This window comes from Rhinoraja longicauda, chromosome 10, assembly GCF_053455715.1.
Source record: "Rhinoraja longicauda isolate Sanriku21f chromosome 10, sRhiLon1.1, whole genome shotgun sequence".
In the NCBI taxonomy this organism is placed as follows: Eukaryota; Metazoa; Chordata; class Chondrichthyes; order Rajiformes; family Arhynchobatidae; genus Rhinoraja; species Rhinoraja longicauda.
Window position 1 is genome coordinate 2,876,912 of NC_135962.1, and position 15,797 is coordinate 2,892,708.

At 38.3% G+C, this 15,797-nt stretch overlaps 1 protein-coding gene across 2 annotated transcripts in view; it reads left to right on the forward strand.

Moving 5' to 3' along the window:
* Positions 1–15,797, forward strand: part of wdr20a (WD repeat domain 20a) — a 46,361-nt gene that overhangs the window by 24,194 nt on the left and 6,370 nt on the right. The window contains exons 2-3 of one of the 2 annotated variants that reach the window (XM_078406041.1): positions 3,217–3,399; positions 10,265–11,551. In XM_078406041.1, coding sequence (XP_078262167.1) covers positions 3,217–3,399; positions 10,265–11,551 — 1,470 coding nt within the window. The remainder of the gene's footprint in view (positions 1–3,216; positions 3,400–10,264; positions 11,552–15,797) is intronic. The other variant, XM_078406042.1, reaches the window with a different exon arrangement.

Genomic DNA, 15,797 nt, shown 5'->3' on the forward strand with positions numbered 1-15,797 from the left:
TGAAGAGTAAAGAGACTGCAGATGCTGGAATCTGGAACAGAATCTCAATATATTGGAAGCTGAATGTGGTGACATACTGTGAGCCTATTTCACATGTAACAGGGCTGGATGCTGAACCATCCATACCTTTCAAATCCAAGCTTGGTACCAGATCAACAAATAAAACTCTGTTTGAACCATAGGTGCAAATTCCGCTGAAACCTTGTAGCTTCATGAATGTTCAGTATTTTTAATGTTAGAGATCAATTCTCTGTGCTTTTGTTCCGAATAAGCTGTGTATTTGTCAGAGGCTTCAGTGTTAACATGATATTATTTAGCATGTAATAACAATATAGATTTGATCAGCAGTTCCCAGGGTGGTTAGGAAATATACAGTTCTATAATATGTTGAATAAACAAGTGATTTACTCCTCCTCCCAACACACCACTACATGATCTGAGTGCATAGTGTAATCCAACGATTCATTTTGATATGGGTAACTATTGTTGGAAAAACTGTGTTCGTTGGTGGTTTTCCACTCATTTGTCATGAACACAGACATGCATTTTCAGTCTCTGGATTGTGTACAGGTAGTGCATGAAGTACATATGTGAAAGGATGAAAGTGGTATCGCTCTATCAATACTTGCAGCTTCTGCCTGCCACAACAAGGCATCAACATGCCACAACAAGGCAGCCACAAATTGGGTTTTCTAAAGCCTGTTGAAAGGAGGGTATGGAACGGTGGAGTGTTAATGCAATTTTTTGCTTTCTAAGTTGGACCCCATCCACTTACCACAATACTGGCTGTGTAATTTTTTTTCCACTGTACCTTCCGACTTTGCATGATTCAAAATCCTGAGGTAATTTGTTCAATTCTGCAGGAACGTCTATCAGTCTGTGTAAAGAAATATTTAACATCTGTCCTAAGTTAACAAACTGTGAAGCTCGGCTTACTGGAAAATGGAGGTTTACTGTCTGCGGTGATATTACTTATCTTTTAGTGTTGGGCTGAGAGTTCTAATGGCCTCAACAGAAAATCCAAGCAATTTCCGAATTATGTCAATTATCCTCGTGCTATAGACCTACTGGGCCAAATGGCCATCTTCCATTCCAGTCTGGAGCATTCCCATCGATTCCATTCCCTCTCATATTTCCCACTAGCCTATTCTCTCTCCTATGGCTATAACTCTACCCTGATCATTCTACCACCCGCCCACTCTCGGGACTATTAACCTAACCTATCAGTAAACCGAACAGAATGTGGGAGGGAAGTGATGTACATAGGCTGCACATGCAAACTCCACATAGCCATTGAGGTCGGCTTTGAACGCTAGTTGCTGGAGCTGTCAGGCAGCAATAACCGACTGTCCCCCATGTTTCTGAATTGGGAGGGACTGCATTTTTTTGTGAAGGAACTGCATGTTTTTTGCTGATATTATCTGAAGCTAAACTTGCTGCAGAAAGCAGTACTAAACCTGGTCTGCCTATAATGGTGTGTCGGTTTATGTCTTTACTCAGTCTTTAAGCTTGCATCCTGATTTAGGTACTATGGGAGCTTGGGTAAAATGGATTATCCCCTCCCTATGGCACCTGCTTTTGTTTTTGGTGTGCTTTATTTTCAGTTGGAAAGAACTAATCCTGGAATGCTCAAGTGGCACTTGCAGGTGTTGTGAATGGCGGAACTGGTTCAACCACTTTCAGTATGAAAATCACAGTGGAATAACATGCTTCCGATAAATTCTGAGACTTCATCACCAAGAATAAACAAAGCCCATTGATGACGGCCATTATTATTTTGATGTGATTATCTTGGTTGTGTGTGTGACCTAAAACTGCTGTTTAATCTTTATTTTAAAATTGGTTTTTATTTTAAATTTTAGCAAAATATTTTAGTGTGTAAGTGGTTTTTTTCATGTCTTTGCATGCAATAAATAACCAAATATTTGTGATTTATAAGATTTAGATCAATTTGTCATAGCTGTGTTGTATTAATATGGACTTAATTTACCCTGAAGGATATCTGATTCAATTTGCTAACCATGATCTTGGTTAGTTATGTGGGAAATGCATAGGTATTTGTCCCCCTACAAATATCTGATGATTAATTTGCTATTTTTCTTGCAGCACTATTAAACACTCTTAGATTTTAATATGTAAACCAGTTAATAAACCAGTTATTTGCATTGTACTTTGGCTTTCCAATAGCTTTTCTTGGTTTTGCTAATGTTGCAATATTTAGCTATTCAATGATAAGTTCAGTAATATTAGGAAAGAATGTGCAGACATCAAAGGCTTACAAAACTTGATGTGAAAATGAAAGTGGGAAAGGAAAATGTCATGAAGTAAAATTCAGACCTAAATTTATTTGACTGTTACGGCTCAAATTTGTATTCCATTAAAATAAAAATATCTTTCAACATGAATATCAGTCTTCATTAACATCAGTGCAATATTACCTATCATAGAATTTGACTAAATTTGAATGAATTCAATGTTGGACAATTAAGACAGGCCTGGGTTGTTTTGGAAGGAACTGCAGATACTGGTTTACACCGAAGATAGACACGAAAAGCTGAAGTAACTCAGCGGGACAGACAGCATCTCTAGAGAGAAGGAATGGGTGATGTTTCGGGTCAAGACCCTCCAACTACAGAGTTACTCCAACGTTTTGTGTCTTTTGGGGTCTTTTTTCATTGGGCATGGATATGAGGGAAAACATTGATATTCTAGATACGATACTGCAAGAGAAGTATTCCTTAATATTTGTGTAGACTCTTTTTACCCAATTTCTGTTTGTTCCTGTGCTTTTCTTTCCTGAATGAACAAGCTAATGTTGAAAATGCATTCTACTTTGTATTGCTTACATGCAGCCTGAGGGATGAATAACTTGTTTTTCTCAGACGAACATGCAAGGAGGAAATGTAAACACTGTTGAAATATGAAGTTAATTGAATGATTTTTTAATAATTTTTTTCACAGGATTTCATTGTAATCCTACTCCTACTACTCTTTTTGTGAGTGTCACTGTAATCCAGCTTTTGATTAGAAATCAGTTTTTTGGGGAGATGTGTGAATGAATGTTAGTGTCTGCGGGTTTATAATACTCTACAGGTGGATGTGGAAGCATTACCTTTGAACCCATTTTGAAGGTATGAATGTTTATGAAGTCAAATCCATTCCTATATGAGAGGGTAAAACTAAAAACATGCTGAATGTTGATTTTTCTTTCCCTAGGCTGCAGATTTAAGTAAACCTATAGACAAGCGGATATACAAGGGAACACAGCCCACCTGCCATGACTTCAACCACCTGACAGCCACAGCAGAGAGTGTCTCGCTTCTTGTGGGCTTTTCTGCAGGACAGGTTCAACTTATAGACCCTGTAAAGAAAGAGACTAGCAAGTTATTTAATGAGGAAGTAAGTATTAACAAATAAAAGAGAATCTTGATACTGTGCGTCAATAGTTTTCTCACCTTTTCGGTTGTTTTACTTTTTATTTTGTTGGGTGTATTTTTAACAGTCTGAGTCAATTCCAAATGAGGATGTGTAATTACGCACTGCAGGATACCTTTAGTTATTGACTAAATCAGTCTGAAGAAGGGTCACGACCCGAAATGCCACCCATTCCTTCTCTCCAGAGATGCTACCTGTCCTGCTGAGTTACTCCAGCATTTTATGTGTACCTTCTTTTAGTTAATGACTGCTAGGTCAAGGATCATTTTGATATCTTCCGGCATTCTTGCTTAATAGGCCAGTTATAAAATACTTTCCCCCCTTTACAGCATGTATAATTTAACTTAAATTTGCATTCAAATTCTTAAATTTGGCTGAAATTTGAAGTAATATTAAATATGTGCATTGGTTCATGAAACTTAAAGTTGTTTAATATCAAGAAAAGAGAAAAAAGTTGGGATTTATTGGTTGTCAAAATCAGTGAACATAAATTCTGCTACAATTCTGCTAAGGGCGCAGCGGTAGAGTTGCTGCCTTACAGCGAATGCAGCGCCAGAGATCAGGGTTCGATCCCGACTATGGGTGCTGTCTGTACGGAGTTTGTACGTTTTCCCCGTGGGTTTTCTCTGAAATCTTCGTTTTCCTCCCACACTCCAAAGACGTACAGCTTTATAGGTTAATTGGCTTGGTAAATGTAAAAATTGTCCCTAGTGTGTGTAGGATCGTGTTAATATGCGGGGATCGCTGGTCGGCGCGGACCCAGTGGGCCGAAGGGCCTATTTCCGCGCTGTATCTCTAAACTAAACTAAACTAAACATGAGAACATTTGATAAGCTATCAATGGTCAAGTTGAATTCATTGTCAGATGCACAAATATGATGAGGTAAAGATACAATGGAGATCTTGGTCACAGCAGCAACATTAGGCTCGAATAACACACTGAAGAAATTATACATAAATTACACATTGTACAAGATAGTGAAAAGGAAAAGACTGCAAAAACAATATACTGCAAAAATATACAATTAGAAAACAAGTCCATGGTAGTGCAAGAGGTGGTTCCTAATGGTCTGTTGCCAGGTCAGGTTAGGTTTGTGCAGGTCAGTTAAAGACCCTATTAGCTATAGAAAAGTAGCCATTCCTGAACCAGGTGGTGTGGGACCAGGTTTCTGTCCCTCCTGCCCAATATTAGCAGTGAGACCGAATGCTTAGGTTCCTCGATGATGAACCTAATGCCACCTTGAATCAGCGTGTCATGTAGATGCTTTCGATGGTGGATAAGGCAGTGTCCAAGTTGGACCTGGATGAGTCCACCACTCTCTACCGCCTCGTGCATTCCTGTGCATCGGAATTGTTGTACCGGGCAGTGATGTAGCATGGTGGTAATAATATATCCAAATTAAAGTACAAGCGTGCATAATTCACACCATGACATTTTCATTCGCTTGGTGGGTGAACATTTTATCATATGTTGCCTCTTGCCCCTCCTCATAAGTAGCATCTTGCTGTTTGGTATGTAAAAAGCACCTTTTCTATTCAACAATGTCTTCTCATACCTGTTTTATGGATTACATTTTAACTATTTCTTGTGGCAAAGAATTGACTAGTGTGCCCGGTTATAATAAATTAATCTGGGAAATTAGCAGTCTACCTCTTCCGAAACCAATTATCTTCCTTGAGGTCAGATACCAAGGTGCAATTTGACCCATTTTATTTTCACAGCTAAAGCATCACTGCATCTTTTCTGAAATCCAATTACCTTGAGAAAAGAAAAAAAAAATCATTAGCACTTTGAACACATGTACAGTTTCTTTTAGTTTCTTGGATTGGGATGTTCTTTAAATTTGTATATCATAGGTGCAGAAATTAGCCTATCCAGCCCATCAAGTCTACTCCACCATTCGATCATAGATGATCTACATTTCCCTCTTAACCCCATTCTCCTGCCTTCTCCTCATAACACCCTTACTATTTGTCAATCTCTACTTTAAAAATACCCAAAGACTTGGCCTCCACAGCCGTCTGTGTCTTTAAAATCATTATGGCTCCAGTATGTGCTTTATGATTTTTTTTTTGAGGTAGCATTCAAAGATCTTGAATCTTTTATTGCTGGCTTTTGATAAAACCAACTTTGCATTATTTGACATTAGAAAATGAATGCCGAGTCTTTCCTAATATTCCTGAGTCATCATATACTTTTCTTGTGAGAAAGCACACCCATTAAATATCTTCCTGATCCTTTTGTGAGATCTGGTGATGGTTTAATAGCTTGGATGAAACATTTGTGTGGTGAATTTCAAGGTTGTGGTGTGTAGTTTGGTGTGTGTGGGTGGGGAATAATTCCATTGCTGAATGGTTTTTAGTAAATATGATTAAGGTAGTGAATATGAAAAAACACAAGAATAAATGGGAGGCCATTTAAAACTGAGGTGAGAAAATACTTTTTCACTCAGAGTTGTGAATTTGTGGAATTCTCTGCCACAGGCAGTAGAGGCCAATTCACTGGATGAATTTAAAAGAGAGTTAGATAGATCTCCAGGGGTTAGCTGAATCAGGGGATATGGGGAGAAGGCAGGCATGGGTTACTGATTCTGGATGATCAGCCATGATCACAATGAATGGGGGTGCTGGCTCGAAGGGCCAAATGGCCGCCTCCTGTACCTATTTTCTATGTTTCTAATTCATTAATTAATGACCAATTGGCCTTAAAACGGAAAATCAAAAATCTGATAAAAATGGAGGCGTAACTTTACTTGAGCAAGAATTACCACGCCGAGAGTAGGCTATTTTCATTGGGTGGAGGAGGAATAAGCATCACATGGTAAGCAAGTCTTCATAGATGCGTGCCTCAGATGACCAAATCAAATAAAAGGAAAGTCAAATCATCTTTTGCAGCAGAGATCTCAGTATGGTGAAAGTTTAAGGTTAGAAATAAGATTGAAACGAGAGTGTAGAACCTTTAGAAAAACATATTTAGAAGAAGTTAGTTGCGAAAATAGATTGTGTTCAGTAATATATTGCAATGAGTATAGGAAAAAAAGATTTGGCTGAAGTAAACAAGGTTAACAATAATTCTGGGCATGAACGTGAAAGTTTTAAATAAACATTTTTTCATAATGTAATATGCAGTACATGATGAAGATGCATGCACAAATGAGTAGAAATAGACATGCTAAACAGTTGAAGACTGGAAATGAAGCACAAGGTTAAACTACAGGTGATATCATGTCTCAATTTGTGCTCAAGTAAAGGTAAGGTAATGATATAAAAAAACTAACTGAGCAACCAATAGCACTACACTGAATCTCAGGAACAATCACTAACACAATTGACACTGAGGGATAATGAAAGCATTGTATGTGTTACTAACAGTGGTGCTGTGCTGATGACCTGGGGAAATATCTGCTGCTCCATCTGCAATGAATTGCCCCATGGTTTTGTAGGGAGATGCACCTGTGGCAAGTGATGGCTGATTGGGGCAAGCAGCATGGCAGCTCGGCGTGGAGATGTGGGGAGCTGGGCTGCCCTCTGACACCTGGCCTGTTGGAGGTGATGCAGCTGCTGTCTTCTCTTGTTTGCCGCCCCCAGAAATGAATCTGTGGCAACATGCTCAAGGGCCAGCGTGGGCCAGCGTTAGCCATTGCCTTCCCTTCTATTCCTTTCCATTGAGCTGTCATTGATTCTTTGGTTTGTGAGTGCGAGGGATTCGAACTGCCCTCTAGTACAGGAGCAATGTTATATCTGTACTCTCCAGATTTGTGCTTCCTGGGCAACAGGTGTGACCCTCGCAGCAATCCGGAGCTAATTATTTTACTTTTAAAAGATAACATTAGGTAACAATTGGATAGAAAATAAAATGCATGTTTATTTTTACTTCAAATCTCTGAATTCCTAGCGAAATTACAATGACACCAAATTAATTGTTTTGTAGCAGAGAATTTACTAAGTAATAATTTAAAGCTTGGTACACTATCTAATGCTTTTTGTGTCTATCCCAAAATCTCAGTCAGATCCAGGCAACAGTGTAACATTTACGAAACATTTAATGGCAAAGAGTATAGTCCGTGTCACTGACTGCATCGTCGACTTCATATTTTCAATACTAAACTTTGCCTTTGTGAAAATCTTAAAGTTCCTGCCTGGTTCATGCAAATGGCACCATCACATAAATTTATCAAGGAGATTTGTTTCAGCAATCACTTATAAAGGAAATATTTTCATCACGCAATCATTCTAAAGTGTTAAACAAAATCAAATGACCGCCAACTATATTAAACATTTATTTTGGGAACCTCCAGTCTGAGTCGTTTGCCAAACTATACCTGTTGGAAGCAAATTCCCCATTCTGGCCACTACTTGGAAATATTTTTCCCCTGAACTCTCTAATGAGCTTATTAGTATCTTTATTTGTGCACGTTCCTAGGTTTTGCCTCTCTTGTATTACCTCCAAATGCATTTGTAATCTTAAAGGTCCCCATTGGATCAACCTTCAGTCTATTCTGGGGAAAGGCCAGCCGTTTCAATTCTCGGTTATGGTTTCATTCAAGTAAATCATTTCTGCACCACCTCCAGCCCTTCTATGTTCCAAAATGAAGCAGTTGATTTGGCTGCTATTCAGCTGCTGGAAGGTAAGCAGCTCCTGCACCTGGGCAGTCCAGCCCCTATGCCAGATAGAAATGAGTGACGGAGATCAGTGCCCAGCAGCAGAGCCCAATCTTATTGGAAGTTCACAGCATTGCCCTGCCCTCTGCCTCTATAGTTCTACTTCACCTGGCAAAGGAAAATAATTCCCATTAATTCACATGAGAATTGCTGACCTGGAGGTTAGAATGCAAAAGATTGGGTGTGCTTTTTTTTTTAATCAATATGTTTTAAATTGGTTAAGCTTTCAGGAACATGAAGTTCTGCCCCCAGTTGCGCTTCAGGTTGAGGGCAGTCAGGGTGTTTCGAACATCAGCGATATGCTGGTTGATGCCTCTCCTAGCCTTGTCGTTTAACTTTGGGTTGGGAGTCCCAGGGCCATAGGATCCATAGGATCCATGTGCCTGAGCCAAGTTGGTACAGGCATTGGGAAAGGAGGATGGGATGGAGTAGAACATCTGGATACTGGCTAAATTCTGTCCCTTTTGCATGTGGTCACAACACTTTAAATATGGTATGTCCAAAGGGTTATGCGAGTTTAATATTTCAAATTTCAAACTCTTTAATTCGTACTTTGCTTCTGTTTTTTAGTCAGCTTGTTATCCATTCTGCTACTTGTGTCTCATTACGACATTAATTCCTTTGTGTAGGAAGGAATTGCAGATGCTGGTTTACGCCGAAGATAGACACAAAATGCTGGAGTAACTCAGTGAGACAGGCAGCATCTCTGGAGAGAAGGAATGGGTTATGTTTCAGGTAGAGATCTTTCAGACTCAGTCTGAAGAAGGGACTCGACCCGAAACGTCACCCATTAATTCCTTTATGTTTGCAAAACAGTGACAAATCCCATCATATCGGAGGAAAAAGATACCAAAATAATCAATTGGTGGCTCCATAAATTAAACGATGGAGATGCAGTTCATGAAAAGGGTGCTCAGTGGCCAGTGAGGGTTTTGCATTGGTGGTGCTTCTTTAGAAGTTATTGGACATGAGTGGTAACTTGGGATTGTAAAGCAGCTAACATACCTCAAACCCAATTTTAAGAAGGATTTCTACGACACTTGCAAAAGTTTTTTTTTAATGTATTGTTCTGTGGGGAAAAAATTAACATTCCTCAAAGGAATTCTTCAGATGAGCTACTGAAAAAATGCTACACCATCTGCACGGTATGGTAACATAAAGTGAATAAAATCCTATTTAAATAAAGAAATCCAATGGCTGTTGAAGCAGGAAACACATTGTGGTAAAATGACACTGGCAGGCTTCATTGTTGTGTATACAAATAATTTCAAACAAAGCTAATAGTTTGCAACTGACATCCTGTCAGAGGCAGATTATACAAACATTAGGCAAATGGCAGAGTTCAAACCTATCTAGGTCTTTATTTTTTAAATGAGTTAATGGGCAGGAAATTAAGTTTCAATGTGCATATATTTTGTGAGACTGGAAGCAGAAGTTAGAGTGGGAGCAGAACTGCTTCTTGGCCTAATCAACATTAAAAATAACCAGCATAAATCTCACGACGTGTGTGAGCAAGACCTTGGCATTCACATGCAGGAATATTCTGAAAGTTGGCACCATTCCTCAAACACTGAAGGGCAGGCAGGAAAGGGCAGTTCGATTAACACTTAAAACATAAAGGCAAGGAGACATTGAAGGAATTGAAATCGTTTATTCTTGGGAAAGAGATCATTCCAGACAAGCAACAATTTTAATTGGACACAAAGATCAAGCTATGATAAAATGTTTGAATAATTCTGACCAATGGGATCCTGAAGACTATTTCTTGGGAGAGATTAAGAGATGAAAGACTTGGTTACATATCAAGTCCTGACAGTTGTTTTTCTGGCTATTATTCTCAATGTGAATTGTTAAATGTATTAAATAAATCCTGTGTACATCTGAGATTTTAAGCTACGATACATGTGCTTCTATTTATTTTTAATTAATTGACATGTATATGTCCTTTTATGCAACATTTATTAATTAGTTGTTCATTGTTCTAATTATCAAAATATATAGCAGTCAGTGTTTTAAAATTGGCTCTTATGTATTAAAAGCACTTTAAAAGAAGTTTGTGGAGGAAATTGAATAACTTCAGATTTATGATCTATTTTATCTTTGCTTCAATGCGGTTTTGAAGATACAGCATTGCAAAACTATTAATTGGTTTGTCTTTTTTCCTCAGAGGTTAATAGACAAGTCACGTGTTACTTGTGTAAAATGGGTGCCTGGCTCGGAAAGCCTCTTCTTAGTATCACATTCCAGCGGCAGTATGTACTTGTATAATGTGGAACACTCCTGTGGGACCACTGCACCGCATTATCAGCCACTGAAACAAGGAGACAATTACACAGTTCACACTTGCAAAAGCAAATCTACAAGAAACCCTTTGCTCAAATGGACAGTTGGTGAGGGGGCCCTAAATGAATTTGCATTCTCTCCTGATGGAAAGTACCTTGCTTGTGTGAGTCAGGATGGATTTCTTCGTGTATTTAACTTTGATTCGGTTGAATTGCATGGCACAATGAAAAGTTACTTTGGAGGACTGCTTTGTGTGTGTTGGAGTCCAGATGGAAAATATATTGTAACAGGTGGAGAAGATGATCTGGTGACTGTGTGGTCTTTTATTGATTGTCGTGTAATAGCCAGGGGACATGGACACAAATCGTGGGTCAGTGTTGTTGCATTCGACCCGTATACCACTAGCGTAGAAGAAAATGACCCTATGGAGTTCAGTGGAAGTGACGAGGATTTCCAAGACCAAATACACTTTGGCAGAGATCGAGCAAATAGTACACAATCTAGGTTGTCCAAAAGGAATTCTACAGACAGTCGCCCCGTGAGTGTCACTTATAGGTTTGGCTCTGTGGGCCAAGACACACAGCTGTGTTTATGGGATCTAACGGAAGACATCCTGTTCCCTCATCAACCCCTCTCACGTGCTCGGACACACACAAATGTGATGAATGCCACAAGTCCATCAGCTGGAAATGTTACAACCAGTACTGGAAGCAATGGCAACAGCAGCATCACGACAACACCCAGCAACTCCTTACCTCCTCCTCTTCCTCGATCAAATAGCCTACCGCACTCTGCTGTTACGAATGCCAGTAACAAAAGCAGTGTCATGGATGGTGCAATTGCTTCAGGAGTCAGTAAATTTGCAACTTTATCACTACATGACCGCAAGGAAAGGCACCATGAGAAGGATCATAAACGGAATCACAGCATGAGCCACATCTCCAGCAAGAGCAGTGACAAACTAAACCTAGTCACCAAAACTAAAGTAGACTCGGCCAAGACTCTGGGAACTACTCTCTGCCCTAGAATGGATGATGTACCCTTGTTAGAGCCTCTTATCTGTAAAAAGATAGCACATGAAAGACTGACTGTTTTAATATTTCTTGAAGACTGTATAGTCACTGCCTGTCAGGAAGGATTTATTTGCACATGGGCAAGGCCTGGTAAAGTGGTAAGTCTGAGCTCTTAGACCTAAGTTTTATAATATATATAAATAAAAAATCTCTTCCTCTTTTAGAGCAAATTTATCATTTTCAAAAGTGACTTTTTTGACATTAATGGATTCCTTTTCACAGGCACTATCAAGTCCAAAATTAATATTAATTGCTCAAGAAAATTATTCTGTAGTAACTTTTTTTAAAGCAATGCTTGATATTGCCGGACAAAAATCAGTTATGTGACATTAGCTAATAAATGATGAATGCGATAAGTTAATATTTTAAATTGCAAAGTGAAAAATTGTGAGTTTTTCATCAATCAGACCTGGAACAGTTCCAGATTGTACAGGGGTAATGAAAACATAATCTTCAAAAAACATTGGGCCATCTTTTATTCTTATTAACATTAATATGGTTTTTTAATTTACTACATACCATTGATTTCCTTTCCTCTTTCCCCTCCACCCCTTCCTTTTGGGTTAGGCTTATGGGGATACTTCACCTTGCAATCACACATCAATTTTGTGTGTGTGAATATGTGAAAAGCTTCATTTTTAAAATAAAGGTTAAGTGCTTTTAAATGGAATAATGTGTATAATATTTTTGTCTTTAAACATGGGTATATTTATAATGTCCTGTATTAACTAATTGTACATCTCTGTAAAAAGTTGTGCATGTTTCAATGATCTGCTGCGTACCAGAACAGTCCACAATTTTGAGTGGAATTTGGTGAGGTGTAAATATTTCTAATTTGGGTCGGATAAGGGCCAGTGAATACTGCTGGTGTGAATTAAATAGATATATCTTGTACATAAATGTTGTTGTTTCAGTTCTTCTGACTGTGGTAACAAGGTTTAGAATAACTGTTATAACATCTGAAAGTGAAAATTTATTGAATCAAGGGTTACAAGTTCGGTAGTCATTAACATTGTGGTCTTGTGCATGTTTTTTTTAATGCATTGTTTGGAATCTTGTATCAGTACAGCAAAACTGCACAGTGAACTGTTAAAAAAATATATATCAGATTTCTCTTTCCCGACTAATAAAATGCTGACTGTACCACTTCAGCTTTCATTATGTTGGAAGCATGCTAACAATCACAGATCTTCAAATTTGGGCAAATTTAGTAAGTTTGTGTGAAATGCAAAGATTACTTTGGGAAAACTGGGAAAGCTTATACAGTTAAGATTTAAAAAAATCTTAAATCTTCACTTGTTAGTTAAAAATAATATCCCATTGAATTTGTTTGATCTTTGGAAGCAATTAATTACTTTAATACTTAACTGAATTCAATCGTTACTGCAGGTGAGTATGGAGTCTCCAATCTGTAAATTTCATGCAAGCATTTTCTAATCCAGTAAAGGGGAGTTGTGGAGAAGTATCAGATATATTAATTATTCGTTGATAAAACTATTTTTTTTAAATGTTTAGTTTTAAAATAATTTTACCAGTAATTTTTATTTAAATTAACTTTTGTACTGAAAATTTTGTTTCCTTTTGATGAGCATCATTTACATCGAATCACTGTTTACTTTGCATAATGTTTGATTTAATGGGAAAATGTCCAGGCAACCAACCAACTTCTCTGTTGTATAAAACGACAGCTTCTAAATTTGTAAATGAATTTCTGAAAAGATTCCAAATTTTTCTTCTAGTTTTCATTGCACAGCCTCGGGATTCGGGAACCTGCTGTCACAACTGATCTAGATTAACATTTCTTAGTGGGTTGCTTGATTAAAGAGGCGCTGAGTTGAACAAACTATAGATGGTGCATTATCCAAAATACAAGTTGTTTTCTGGAGTCCATGTCATTAAATATTTAATCCAATTTCAAAATTAATTGGCAACTTGGATTTTATGAACTCATTGGAATTACATAGTAAGATGCGGATTTTAGGATAACGTGTGTCAGCAATTATTTGGTGGGTAGCAATCTCACTTAAACTGGAAGGTTATGGCTTCATGTCCCACAATAATCGACGGTATGAAGATATCCCATGCTGTCTTAATGTGAAACAGATGTTAAACCAATGTCCATGTTATGTTTTCCATGTGGATTCAAAAGATCCTGTGGTACTGTTTTGAAGACGCCCAATGGAATTATCCCTGTTGTTCTGGCCAATACTAGTATCACAATCAACATCATATGCATTGAGGTCATGATTGCATGGCTGCTTGTCCATAAACAGACTGTTTTCCAGACAAACAAAATACTCTAAGATGTACTAAGGAACTAAATACCAAGATTTTGAAGAGTGCTATATAAATGTCTATACTTTGTGCTGTTAATATTCTATGATCTCATTTTGCCATAAACTATTTTCTTGAAAAGCTAACCAAATAAGTGTTTATCATTCTGCACCAGTTTCCTGAAAAGATTTTCTTTTTTTTTAAAGGAGCACGAGTGTTCTAGCATTTTATTGTATACTTCAATTGCCCTTGAGATGTTGGTAGTGAACCATGATTGTGAACGCTGCAGTCTCTGTGGTTAAAGTACGGGCGTAGTCTTGATCAGTACGGGAGCTCAAGAGTTTTGACATGCCAGTGCATATGGCTTGTGACTTGGGAGTTGCTGGTAGTTGTATATGTACATTGCTTTCATATTTATAGGTGATCTGTGAGGTGCTGTTGAACCAGAGTCAGAATGGAAGAAATGAATATTTACATTGGTTGACACTGTACCATCAGGCAGGCTCTCTTGGATGATGTCCAACTTTATTGTCATTAGAGATGAATACTTCTGGATAAGTTTAGAATCAGAATTTTGACTTTGTACCTGGTAATTCAGGTTTGTGGAGTAAAGGGGTAAAGAGCTGGGTTGTCAGGAAGACCATCACTTGTCTCAGTACAGAAGTCCAACCTTGTAGCTTCATTATTTATGGGATACGAATTTTGCCAGAATTGGTCGTAAATGGAAGCATGGGCCAGTTACAGCCTGGATGAGTGAAGTGTATAACTCCACATCTCCAGCATGTCAGATTGAAGGATTGTGAAATAAACAGCCCAAGGTCAGAAAGGATTAGTAGAATGGGTGCATTTGATGGGAAATTAAACACAAAAAATTAGAGAAAGAGAATGGATTGACAGAAGACAGAAAAAGTATTCAAAAAAGTTATAATTTAAACACTTCCAACATTTAAAATCAGATTGTTAGCAGTGACTAATATTTATCATGTCAAATTCAGTGTAAATACAGTTTTAACGGGCAGCACGGTGGCGCAGCGGTAGAGTTGCTGCCTTACAGGGAATGCAGCGCTGGAGACTCGGGTTCGATCCTGACTACGGGCGTCATCTGTGCGGAGTTTGTACGTTCTCCCCGTGACCTGCGTGAGTTTTCTCCGAGATCTTCGATTTCCTCCCACACTCCAAAGACGTACAGGTATGTAGGTTAATTGGCTGGGTAAATGTTTAAAAAAATTGTCCCTAGTGGGTGTAGGACTAGTGTTAGTGAGCGGTGATCGCTGGTCGGCGCGGACCCGGTGGGCCAAAGGGCCTGTTTCTGCGCTGTATCTCTAAATCTAAAAATCTAAATCTAAAGACGGTGATGAATTTGTTTTCTGCACATACTAGTGCAGCAATTTTGCATATGCATCGCATTTCAGTAGGAAGGCGCGCACTGAGATCCCATTTTAATAATGGTTTAGTGCATCCATGGAAGCCTTTGGATTTTTCACATTTGCTTTTCTCTGAGAATGTAATGGCATCATTAATTCTTAATCAGTAAAACTAAAAGACATTTGGACAAGTACAGGGGTAGGAAAAATTTGAGAGATTCGGGGCAAAGCAGGAAAATGTGATTAACGGGTTGGCATCTTAGTGGGCATAGGTGAGTTGGTCAGAAGAGCTTGTGTTGGTGCTCTATAACTCTAAGTCCAACCGTCCAGTCATTCATAAACATCTGTGACCCTTAATTATTGCTACTGTGTGATTTCATCCATTCCATAAGTATGACCTCTGCTTATGTCATAGATATTGTCAGTTTTAGCAAATTATTATTGTCCAAACATCTTTCAAGGAAGCTTCAAGTAAACTAATCATAAAGAGTGCAGGTGATTGCAGATGAAGCCACAGTTTCATTGGTGGCTGCTTTGGAATAATGAAAGTTGTGACTAGTCAACTGATGACAAAATTAGTGTTCATTTTTAATATAGCAGCGGTAAATGTTATGAACATCCCAAGGTGCATGTTGGTCTTTCTATTACAGTTACAGAAAGGCAAATGCTCTATAAGCCAAAAATAACATTTTCTTAGAGCTTATGC